The 12,804-nt window shown below is 46.8% G+C and overlaps 1 protein-coding gene across 1 annotated transcript in view; it reads left to right on the top strand.

Annotated features, from left to right (window-relative positions):
- The window catches only part of notch2 (notch receptor 2), a 51,508-nt gene that overhangs the window by 14,439 nt on the left and 24,265 nt on the right, over positions 1–12,804 (top strand). Inside the window, 6 exon segments of the mRNA XM_077004311.1 lie at positions 9,517–9,782; positions 9,897–10,241; positions 11,644–11,766; positions 12,110–12,339; positions 12,450–12,503; positions 12,505–12,610. Coding sequence (XP_076860426.1) covers positions 9,517–9,782; positions 9,897–10,241; positions 11,644–11,766; positions 12,110–12,339; positions 12,450–12,503; positions 12,505–12,610 — 1,124 coding nt within the window.

The raw sequence follows: 12,804 nt of genomic DNA, 5'->3' as shown, positions 1-12,804 counted from the left end.
GAGCGGTACAGCGGGATTAGTGTTTAGTTGGAGGGGTACAGCTGGGTTAGTGTTTAGTTGGAGGGGTACAGCTGGCTTAGTGTTTAGTTGGAGGGTACAGCTGGGTTGGTGTTTAGTTGGCACTGATAACACTGGTTTCAGTAATTCTAGACCGTTGGCCAGACCTAGAAAGATGCTATTCATGAACGTGCTGATCCGTGTACTGCAGGGGAACCAGACCACTTTTAGTCTCCGCACGGGTCAGCTGTGACATCACCGTGGCCAGTCAGATGCAGAAATTGTGAAACAAAACAACAAGAAAACAAATGCAAATGTGTCTTGTGTGCAGTGTGTGTGTGTGTGTGGTGTGAGGTGAGGAGTTACTGGTAGAAATGAACCTGTCTAGGCTTATCCCGATCCGATATTTGGATCAGATCGGCTGCCGATATTTGAAAAAAATGCGTATCGGTATCGGATCGGCAGGCACGAGAAAATGCAGATCCAGACTCCCGATCCAGTTTTTTTTTTTTAAGTCCGATCCGTTTAGATAATCCATTCCAGTTTTTGCTGTGTTTTCGCCAGTGAGAGTAAAATCCGGTCCGCATTTTCCAGCACACCTTCAGCACACGAGCATAGCATCTCCCCAATTTAGCTCAAGGGCATCTCCTAACCATTAAGACGGCCATGTAAATTTGAAGTTATCTGTAAAAATGTCAGTTGTGTGAGATTATTTGACCTTAAAGGACGACAAAGACGAAGAGGTAGAGTGCAACATATGCCACAGTAAAGTCAAGTGTGGTGTTAAAGCTGTAAGAACTTTTAATACAACCAATCTAATCAAGCATTTAGCGAAATACCACCATAAACAACATGAAGAGTTTCTAAAGAAAACCGAAGACAAAAAGAAAGGTCCTACACAAGTAACACTGGCAGAAACGAAAATAGTAGACTATTTTCTACTCAGGTTGTGTGTTTTACTTTTTAAATAGAATTTACAATATTTGCACTTATGGCTTTTTAAGCCTTGGTTTACTGATGCAATTTCTGTTTGTTATTTATTATTTATTTATTATTTATTATTTTGAGTTTATTAATTGCTAAATAAACAGGTCAGTTTCTCCTTACCAACCATTGTGTGTTATTCAAAGACACCTAATTCAGTTGGCTACTTGTTATCAAGAGTAAAACGCTTTTCAACATGAGTTTGACAACAAAGTATGTTGGCTAAATAACTTTAAACTTTAATACATGATCGGATAGGCTGGTATCTGTATCGGCCAATATTTTTATCGGATCGGAAGTGCAAATAAATATCGGTATTGGATCGGAAGTTCAAAAAGCTGGATCGGGACATCCCTAAACCTGTCTGTCTCCAGCCCTCAATCTGTCTCCCGTGTGGGAGAGGTGACACCTGAGAAGCAGAGTCAACAACTTGCTTTGTTTTTTTTTAATTATTTTTATTATCAGTCAGAGCTTAGAACAGGAAGAGAAGTGTGTGTGTGTGTGTGAGTGTGTCTGTGTGAGTGTGAGTGTGTGAGTGTGAGTGTGAGTGTGAGGGAGAGAGAACATGTGAGTGGCAGAACCGGTGCAACTACAAACCTCCAGCCAGGGTGTGAGAACCAAATGTGTGTGTCACGTTGTTTGCGTGTCACGTTGTTTGTGTGTGTGTGCGCGCAGGGGCATGTTTCCTTTGACTACATGACATTTTTCTTAAGAATATTGCCAAAATGTGGTGTTTGTCACCATGAGGGGGAACCCACAACGGCCCCCTTCCTACTGCCACACCAGTACAGTACTGGCACCAGTCAGCTCCAGTCAGCCCACCAGTTCAAATGCCGTAGCTGTGTGTGACTGCTAGGCAATCTGTGTTCACTCTCTTCACCAGCTGTTTTACCTTTTTCTGGAAGAGCTTGCTTAAAGGATCTGGTATGTGTGCACACTGACTGATAGGGTTTAGGCAGTAAGAGAGTGTGTGTTTGTGTCTGTCTGTGTGTGTCTGTGTGTGTGTGTGTGTGTACAGCCTGAAGTTTCAAGTACATAAGTTAGACCAGCTCTAATAGCAGCACATTGCAAAACTACCCACCTTCCATTTTACCACTGAACAAAATACCTTTGTTTTGACCTGGGCCAACCGTGCAAACCTATTAATACTCCCCCAACCTTTCTTACCCTCTCTCCTCCACTCACCCCCCTCTCCTCCACTCATCCCCCTCTCCTCCACACCCATCTCTGCCTCTCGCACCCCCCGTACTACTGGAAGAGAGACTGAAGACCGAGTGAGGGTTTTGTTTGATCTGACATGTAGAATCTGCCTGTAGGGAGGGAGAGACAAAGAGAATATGAGAGAGAGGGGGAGAAAGAGAGAGAGAGAGGGGGGGGGAGAGAGAGAGAGGGAGAAAGGGAGAGAAGGAGGGAGACAGCAAGGGGGTGCAGTAATATGTCTTTTAGCACTGAAGAGTTTGTAATTTGAGAAGTGACTGGCTGTTGTTGACTGAGATGGAAGATTTTTAGGAGACAGGCCAGAAATTACCCCATCAGTACCATCCCTTCATCATTATGTCAATCAGCTCTCTCTTTCCCCCCTCTCTCTCTCACCTTTCTTTTCTCCTTAGAGGAGGGAGGGGAGTGTTTTCCTTAATGCTCCTGTCATCAACTCTCCTTTTGCCTTAGATCTCTTATTCGTATTTTCTCTCATTACATCTCCTCTATCTCTACCCTGTTCACTATATACTGCTGCCTTCTGCATATCTCACTTCATTGTTCTGTTCTTTCTTTCCTTTTTCCTCTTTTCCTTCATTATTTCTCTTTCCCCCAGAGGTGAAACTGTGTAACCAGCAGGTGAGAGAGTGAGGGGTGTGAAGGGAGAGGGAGAGAGAGATTGCGAGACAAACACACTGAGGGATGGGGTCACACGTTTCCACACACATGCTCTCAGACTGGGTTACTGCCTGTCTCCAAAGTCAAAGGTGCAACCAAGTGTGTAGTGGCAGCCCGAGGCCAAGATTTACTCAAGCACACAGAGTACACACATCACACACACGCTCACATACACAAATCACACACACACATTCCCTCACTCCTCTGCAGTCTTCTGTTTCCTTTCTTTGAGTAGACTTAAACTGTTTTTCACTGGTTTGTATTTGTGAATGTTTGCGTTGGTTGTCATTTTTAATGCTGTGATAAACCATCTGTGAAGGACAGTAAAAATGTCTCATCTAAACAGCACTGACTCACACTTACTTTCTATAAACACTTTAACCTCCATAATCTCTCCTCCACAAAAACACTAGTCCCACCCACTAATCCCAAGTTCCATTTTTTCCTTTGTGGTCACATGCACAAATGTATGATCTCCCTCTATCTCTACTCCTCTCTCTCCCCATCTCTGCACTTCTCCCCCTCTCTCTACCTCTCAGCCCCACCCCTCTCTCCCCCTCTCTATCTCTCTCTATCCCCCCCCCCCCCCCCCCCTCTCTCAATCATGACCTGATTAGACATGTATTATAGCGTTTCTAACCCTGGTAGTGTTGAGAGTAATTGCAGCGTGGGGGTTGGGGCAGCTGCTGTGTGCCGGGTCTACCTGAAGGGAAAGAGAGTGTTGAGTTACTCATATTTGCCCCTGGCCATGGTGGGTTATTGTTAACGAGGCCTGCTGGCTGTAAGGGGCAATCCCATTTCAAAAGTGTAAAAAGTACACGTATACATATGCGTGCACACACACACACACACACACGCACACAACCACCTGCTCACCCAGGCAGAAGCCTTACACTGTACTAGAGAATGTAGCAACCAGACTCTAAAGCCACAAAGCAGCATGGTGAGTCTCAGTCACAGAGCTAGAATATTAATGTGAATGATGACAGTGAGGTGACACACACACACACACACACACACACACACCTGTTTTTTCAGCAGACACATCAGGACATCTAGTGACCTCATGGTGTTCTGCCTACACACTCCAGGATGAGCTTGAGTTCCAGAACTCTCCTCTCTGTGGTTCTAGAACCCGACCTGCACTCTAGAACCCTGCGCCCATGTGCTTTGATGTGCGTTGGTCACTGTGGAGGTGGCTAGCAGGACCCTGAACAGTGGAGTGCTTCATAGCTGCTGTGTGAATGCACACGTTTTGTGGCCAGGAGAAATGATCCAGTCAGAAGAAAGAGGATACAGAGACAAGCAGTGTATAAACACACACACACACACACACAGAGCGCTGTCTGTAGGGACACATACTGCTCTCAGATCAGAAATTATGGCATTGTGACTGAGCCCCCCCTTATCTTTTAATCATAGGGCAGACTAATGATCCGCCCTCCCCTCTCTGTCGGTCTCCCCCCGTGTTTTCTTGTCCTCTATCTTTCTGATGTTTCTTCCCTTTCTAATTCCTGTTCACTCACACACTTTAACTTTTCTGTTTTACTCTTTTCTCTTTCTGTCTTGCTGACATTTTCTTTCTTTCTAATTACTATTCACTCACGCGTTTCCATTCTTTCCTCCCTCTCTCTCTCCATGACCTCTGCCTCCCTTTTCTCCTTCCTCTCTCACTTTATTCACTGCTTGGCTTGCCTGGTACCCCCTGCATCCTCCCCTCTCTCTCTAACTGGCGCTGTGTTTGTCTTAGCCAGGTTTTCTTCCCCAATGAAAATTACAGCCAGCTGAGTAGTATGGGGGAGGCAGGGAGGGACACAGGGCTAAAATAAGACCAGCCTTCTGGAGCAGAACGCAGTCAAGGAGTGATTTGACTTCCAAAACACTTCTGGTTAACCTTTATTTAGGAAAAACCATCTCGAAAGAGTTGAGAAAACTTGAGGCAGCTCATTGCAACAAACAGTATTAAATGGTATATGGCCAAGAGCAACTTTGAGAGAGAGAGAGAGAGAGAGAGAGAGAGAGAGAGGGAGAGAGAGAGAGAGAGAGAGAGAGAGAGAGAGAGAGAGAGAAAATGGGAAGAGAGACAGAGAGAGAGAGAGAGAGAGAGAAAATGGGAAGAGAGACAGAGAGAGAGAGAGAGAAGGAGGGAGGGAGAGAGGAAGGAGGGAGGGAGAGAGGTTAAGGGAGAAGTAGGAGAGAAATGAAGCCTTGACTATGGTCTGTTTTCTTTTTATGACAGAACTAAATTCTCAAACCTCTCAGACCTTTTAAACCCAACAATTGTTGTAAGTGCTGTTCAACTTTCAGATGGATGTGATTAGATATGTTTCTGGTGTGTGTGAGTGCAGTGTGTGTAAATGTGTGTGTGTGATGGCTTGGTTGATTGAGGAGGCGTGTTCAGATCTAGAGTGTAGAACTTGGTGAACTATGTTAGGACTCAGTTGAAATGAAGTGCAGGATGAGATAGAGAGAGAGAGAGAGAGAGAGAGAGAGAGAGAGAGAGAGAGGTTCTTCCACCCACACACCCCACATCCCTGTGGAGATGGAGGGGCTCAGAGAGGGAGAGTGAGAGAGTGAGAGAGGGGAGTAGAGAAGGGGAGGGGTAATGAGAACCATCTGTAGAAATTTGACACCTTGAGAGAGCGAGAGGGAGAGTGAGGGAGAGGGAGAAGACATTTATGAAGGATAACAAAGAAGCCCATAGATGAGTTTAGCTGCTTGTGTTCTGGGTTGCTGTTGGTCAGCATGCATCAGTATGTTTGTCTTGAGAAGAAGCAATTTAAGTTTATTCTTATTCTTAGAACCGGCTCCACTCACTATAGCTTGGTGATTTTGTACCCGATAATTACCCCTACACTTTCTAATGTTGGCACTGGGTTATAGAGTATTAGGAAAAAGAACTGAGAAGTCAAAGTACCCAGAGTGAATGGGGGGAGAACATTGTAGAACCTTCCCAGCATGGGGGGAGGGGCATTCTAGAACCTTCCTAGCATGGGGGGAGGGGCATTCTAGAACCTTCCTAGCATGGGGGGAGGGGCATTCTATAACCTTCCTAGCATGGGGGAGGGGCATTCTAGAACCTTCCCAGGATGGGGGGAGGGGCATTCCAGAACCTTCTCAGCAACCACAGGCACATTATTACAGCCCAAAGTTTGCTGGTGGTTGGGGTGTGAAGATGGGGCATGTGGTTGGTCTTGTGATACCATACTGAAAATTAATATCATCACCCTAACCCTAAAGTTTTGACTATGTTATGTTTGTCAGATGTTACGTTTCTGTCCATCTCCTCTTGAACCTGTCTTCGGTTTGCTCACAAGACGCATGTTTGCAGTACACCCTCTGTTTGATCAGGTGGCTGTGCTGTTCACTCAGGGGTTAGCCAGCCGGCCTGTTCATCTTAAGGTAGCCCTGTGCTGAACTCGGAGTAGTTTTGTTCAGCTCGACGCTGTGCCACCTTAAGTTAAATCCAGAATGATCTTGCTCATGTATGAATTCAGCTTTGTCCAGCATCACCTATTAGGTGTGAGCAGAGTTTTGATCAGTTTTCATTATTTTCATAAATAACATTACAATTTGCATTTCTTAGATCATACATTGAGCATTTTGTAAGTACTTCTACATGCACCCGTAAAGTAACTTTACCATAAGACTACGGAAATTTCAGTTCACTTAAATAAGAAATTGGCTTATTTTCCCTGGTTCTTTTATAATGGGTAAACGTTTCCAGAATCTCCACTGGCGTGGGAGTGTGCTCTTCATTCAAATGATTGACACAGAGCATTCAGACAAGCGAATGTGCAGATAATCAATATGGTACCCCACCTCCTCATCTGAAATCCTGTCCCAATAGATCTGTAAGGAGGGAGATCGTACGTTTGTGCATGTGTGTGTATATTTGGGACTGGAGTCTCGTTGTGAGCATGCTCAGTTCAACCACGCCGTGGGTTTGGAATTGCATTAGGTAGTTTTGCACGCCCAAGAATTCTCTGGATCTGTCCCAGGGACGGGGATCTTTCAGCCTTCGACGTTCCAGACGTGGAAAATGCCTGCTGCTGATATCTTGGTCACACGTGTGCATCCCTGCAGGGTTTCAGCGCTGCTTCTCCTGGTCCACACCTCTTCACTCGCTTTTTCACATTTTTTTCACATTTTAACTTTCATTTTGCTTCTGGGCTTTTCAGTTTGTGGGTATTGTTTTTTTTTTGTTTTTTGTTTTTTTTTCTTCAAAGAGAAAAATATCAGCAGGATGTGTTAAGTGGGATGTCACCATGGCGACATGCCCTTTGAAGTTCTTTACAATGGGCTGCAGAAAACGCCTTTTATTTATTCACGCTTTGTGATTGAGCACAAATTGAATATTAAAACATTACATTATTTAGTCTCTCTGAGTACCTTCATGTCAAACATTTACATGGAAAATATTAAATCCAGATATTAAAATCCATTTAAAAAAGTCCAGAATTGCTGAATTGATGCCTCTGTAGTCATAATCTGTGTATTCTGGTTTATTCTGGTTTATTTAGTTAAAGGCACCCTGAAGGGCCATTCTATGGCATATGTTACACGGTGTTTCGGTAATGACTCCAGCAGAGCTGGTGTGACCTGTCATGACCTCGTAATGCATCATGGATGTTGACCTCCTGCGTCTTTTGTGTGTTTGTGTGTGTGTGTGTGTGTGTGTGTGTGAGAGAGAGAGAGAATGTTTGTGGGTGAGGGACCGTTTCTGGAGTGAAATTCCTGCTCCTGTCTTGTAACCTGGGGTTGCAGGGGGTATGTTTATACCACAGCACGACACACACAGCACAGTCATGCTTGTATAGGTTGACCAAAATGGGGTGCTTATGTTGACCATTTGTAGTGTGTGTGTGTGTGTGTGTGTGTGTGTGTGTGTGTGTGTGTGTGTGTGAGAGAGAGAGAGAGAGAGAGAGAGAGAGAGTGTTTTAGTTATTATAAATTTGTTTTGTTCAATTAATTAATTCATTTATTTATTTATCTTGTTTGGAACAGTGAAGTGTGCAGTGGTGAATTCAAAGTTGTGGGAACATGTTGTAGTTCAGTAATGTTTTAAAGCTGCGTTTGGGTGGAGCACAGCATGTGTTTAGTCACTTAGACACACACACACACACACACATAGGCACAACCAACCTTGCTAAAAAATGTACTTTTGAAATGAACAAGGATTAGAATGACCTCATTGCAGGACCTAACAGGAGTTGAGGGGAGCTGGGTTGAGTGTGTTCAGGGCAGCCGGGACGAGTGTGTTCAGCTGGGTTGAGTGTGAGCTCCGGGTCCCCCAGTGGTCCATAGCAGCAGCAGAGCTGGGACACTGTGCCCACACCTACGCACATACGCGCACACACACACACACACACCACTGTGAGGGTGCACCCTGACACACACGTGTCTTTCTTGTGTCTCCTGTGTTACCTGAGTATCCACTGGGAGACATGTACCTGGATTTCACCAAGTATCGGTGACACACACACACACACACACACACACACACACACACACACACACACACACACACACACACACACACACACACACACACACACACACACACACAGTTACTTAACCAGATAAGGTTGCACATTACCAGAATTTTTTTTTTTTTTTTCTTGTTTGCTGAGCGTCACCCAGTGAGTGCTGACGTCTGGCAATCCTTTTTTCTGTTCCCCTTTTGCTGTTCTCTCTCTCTCTCCCTCTCTCCCTCTCTCCCTCTCTCTCTCTCTCTCCCTCCCTCTCTCTCTCTCTCCCTCTCTCCCTCTCTCTCTCTCTCTCCCCCTCTCTCTTTCCCTCTCCCCCTCTCTCTCTCCCTCTCTCCCTCCCTCTCTCTTTCTCTCTCTCTCTCCCTCTCCCCCCCTCTCTCTCCCTCTCTCTCCCTCTCTCCCTCCCTCCCTCTCTCTCTCTCTCTCTCTCTCCCTCTCCCCCTCTCTCTCTCCCTCTCTATACACCTGCACACAGTTGGACTTCAGAAACAAAACTGGATTACTGGAACAGTTTCTTTTTGTTTGATTTTCCTGTCAGTAATTTTAGATTATGAACTTGATCAAAAACTGTGTGTGTGTGTATGTGCGTGCGTGCCTGTGTGTGTGTGTGTGTGTGTGTGTGTGTGTGTGTGTGTGTGTATGTGTGTGCGTGCCTGTATGTGTGTGTGTGTGTGTGTGTGTGTGTGTGTGTGTGTGTGTGTGTGTGTGTGTGTGTGGTGTGTGAGTGAGATACGGAGGGAATGACGGAGAGAAAGTGAGACAGTAAGTGTTTGCCCACAGGTTTGTCCATAAATTTGGCGTATGTCACATCATCTGGTGTTATTCTCTATTTCAACCCACCAAAACCCAAATGTCAGTATCAACACTGGTTACTGGCTTAGTTGTCCAAAACGGTGAAGAAGACATGATTCAGTTTTAGATTTCAGTACTGAAATGTTAAAGTATTTATTGCTGTGCCAACATTTTTAACCAGTTCCAGGACACTGAGGATCTGGTCAGCTGAGCTGTCTGGGTCTCCTGATTGGATGAAAGTTATGACAGCGGTTCTGCTCTTCAAACCCGTATGCTTCTAACAGAACCTGTCAAACGTACAAGAATATGTAATAATGACTAATGTTTTTTGTCTGTGTGTGTCTGTTTGTGTGTGTGTGTGTGTGTGTGTGTACAGCTGTACTCCAGGTTTTCTGGGCGAGTACTGTCATCATAGAGACCTGTGTCAACCAGGCTACTGTCTAAATGGGGGTAACTGTAGTGTGTCCAGCGTGGGGGTCCCATCAACACCAACCTGCACATGTCCCCTGGGCTTCTCGGGCCCTCACTGCGAAATCCAGATCAACTCCTCCTGTTACCCCAGCAACCCCTGTGCCAATGAGGGGAGGTGTGTCCTCCTTCCGTTGGACAGGTACAGGTGTCAGTGCGCCCATGGCTGGACAGGTACGGGAGCGCCTCACTAACTCGCCCTCTTCTTTCTGTGTCTTCCTGACCGTCCCTTGTTGTACATGCAGGCGTGTAGTTCTGAGGTGTGTGTGTGTGTGTTCTCTCTGCCAGGTCCACGGTGTGAGAGGGAGGATGGTTGTGTGTCTTCTCCCTGTGCCAACGCGGGCACATGCACCTCCGTGGCCGCAGGAAAGTACACCTGCTCCTGCCCGCCTGGTTACGGCGGTCCCCGTTGCCTTAACGACACGGACGAGTGTGCGGAGAAGGCGGGGCTGTGTCAGCACGGGGGGCAGTGCGTCAACGTGCCGGGCTCGTACCGCTGCACCTGTCCGTTTGACTACAGCGGAACACACTGTGAGTCCAGGTACCAGCCCTGCAACCCCTCGCCCTGTCTGAACGGAGGAACCTGCAGAACTACCTCCGACGTCCACCACTACTACTGCCACTGCCTGCCAGGTGAGACACCTGCTGGGAGGGGGCGGGGCAGGGAGGGGCGGGGCTGGGAGGGGGAGGGGCGGAGCTGGGAGGAGAGGGGGCGGAGCTGGGAGGAGACGGGGTGGGATTGGCAGTTAGGAGGAGGGGGGCGGGACTAGAGGTAGACATGAGAGGAAAGGGGGCGGGATTAAAAGTGGAGTGGTAACAAATGGGAAAGTACAGAGGTGAAGAGGAGAAGGGTGGAGACGGAAAGAAGGAATGGACAGAGGAAGGAGAATGGGAGCAGAAGAGATGGACAGAAGAATGGACAGAAGAGGGAGAATGGGAGAAGAAGAGATGGACAGAAGAGGGAGAATGGGAGAAGAAGAGATGGACAGAAGAATGGACAGAAATGGGAGAAGGGAAATACTGGAATTAAACCAGGGAGTCGCGGGCACACTTATATTTATAATTAAAACTAACTAATGTGTAAGCATTTTCTGGAATTATTAGTACTGTTTGATTGATACATTATTGCATGTGAATGCTAAAGTGTGTATATATTCAGGTGGTGTCTATGTTGAGTCTACATACAAGTGTTCAGGTGGTGCAGACAGATTTCCTCTGACAACATTTCACTTCAAGCTTGTTTGCAGAATTGAAACTAATGCAGACACAGACAGAACTTTTGATATGGTCTTCTGAATGTTTGAATCCTCAGACACAGTATACCAAGACACAGTATACCAACACGTAGTATGTATCAAGTGACAACTCCTGCCCTAGCACAGGAGGAATGAAGTTGCTCGGCATGTTTTTGGAAACTTTGAGAGGTTTCTAAAATCTTGAGAAGGAGAAACTGTGAAAATCCCAGCATCCCCTCTCTGAGGCTGTGTCACATGCTCTGTGACATCACTTCCTCATCCCCTACTGCTGTGCTGACTGTGTCAGTTTTGTGTTAGGAGCTGAAAGACAGGAACTAGTGCAATTCCTCTTGTGAGTTTCGTGTTGAGACGGGAGTGTTGGTAGTGAAGGGTGGCATGCAGCAGCGAGCGTCTCCCCTGGGGCAGCGGCCCGGCCGTGGGAACGTGTGTGTACTGCTGCCCCTGGCGGGAAGCCCCTCTGCTCCGCAAGAACGTGATACGCTAATGACGCTGCTCTCCCCATCACAGGGAGACACTGGGAGACATCAGGAACGCAGGAGTTCATTACACCCTTAATTACGGCACTTTTATGTGTCTGTGTGTGTGCTTTAAAAGTCATTATTATGAAAAGATATGAAATGAGACAAAACCTTTCACCACCACCCCCCCTCTCTCCCTCTCTCTCCCTCCCTTCTCTCTCCCTTCCTCCCTCTCTCTTTTTCTCCCTCCTTCTCTCTCTACTTCTCTCTCTTGCTCTATCTTTCTCCCTCCTTCTCTCCCCACCCTCTCCTCTTAATCAGGTTTTAATGGCACTAATTGTGAGGTGAACATAGATGACTGCCCAGACCATCGCTGTCAAAATGGCGGAACCTGCATGGATGGAGTTAACACGTATAACTGCCAGTGTCCACCAGAATGGACTGGTAAGAAAAAATAGTGCTTGTGTGTGTGTGTAGGTGTGTGTGTGTGTGTGTGTGTGTGTGTGTGTGTGTGATGTACATCATCCGTTTACTTCAATCACAGCTGTTTCATGGGCTGCACATTTGACAGATTGTTTCATATAGGTCCTAGGAGGCCTGACATTGTAATCCTAGACATGGAGTATTAGTGGAGAGTCTTAACGCACTGTGGTTGTGTTTATATGGGAGGCTTGAGTGTGGACACTGATTGGTCATAATAATGGCAGTAAACAAAACCACCTGCACAATACTGAGCCAAGGAGGTGTGTGTGTGTGTGTGTGTGTGTGTGTACGTACCCACCCCTAGGCCAGTTCTGTACTGATGACGTGGACGAGTGTCGTCTGCAGCCCAACACCTGTCAGAACGGAGGCACCTGCAGCAACATGGCGGGCGGCTACTCCTGTGTGTGTGTGAACGGGTGGAGCGGCCTCGACTGCTCGGAGAACATCGATGACTGTGCGGCCAAACCCTGCACCAACGGCTCCACCTGCATCGACCGCGTCGCCTCCTTCTTCTGTAGCTGTCCCTTCGGCAAGGACCGGTGAGTGGCCCTCGCTGGACACCGTACCTCACCAGGATCTCTCTCTCTCTCTCTCTCTCTCTCTCTCAACAGCTGTTAAAGGAGGAACTAACATGTTTTATCTGTGCAGGTTTGCTGTGTCACATTGATGATGCGTGCATTAGCAACCCGTGCAGGGCGGGGGTCTCAGTGTGACACCAACCCCGTCAACGGCAAGTTTAATTGCAACTGCCCGTCCGGATACAAGGGGACCACATGTAACGATGACATCAACGAATGTACAATCGGTGAGGGCCTGAGAGCCTCGCCTTTTCACACTTAGGGTCTCACACACACACACATTATTTCTCACAAATAACCTCTCTTACTGTCACACTCATCAGCTTTTCTCAGTACAGTATCTTTCAGAATTATCTCCTCTTCCTGTTGTCGTTGTCATAGAGATGTAGGAGAGGGTGATACGGTGTTCTCACACAGCAAT

This window comes from Brachyhypopomus gauderio, chromosome 4, assembly GCF_052324685.1.
Source record: "Brachyhypopomus gauderio isolate BG-103 chromosome 4, BGAUD_0.2, whole genome shotgun sequence".
In the NCBI taxonomy this organism is placed as follows: Eukaryota; Metazoa; Chordata; class Actinopteri; order Gymnotiformes; family Hypopomidae; genus Brachyhypopomus; species Brachyhypopomus gauderio.
Note: the sequence above shows the minus strand (reverse complement) of the source record. Positions and strands in the feature narration are given on the sequence as shown.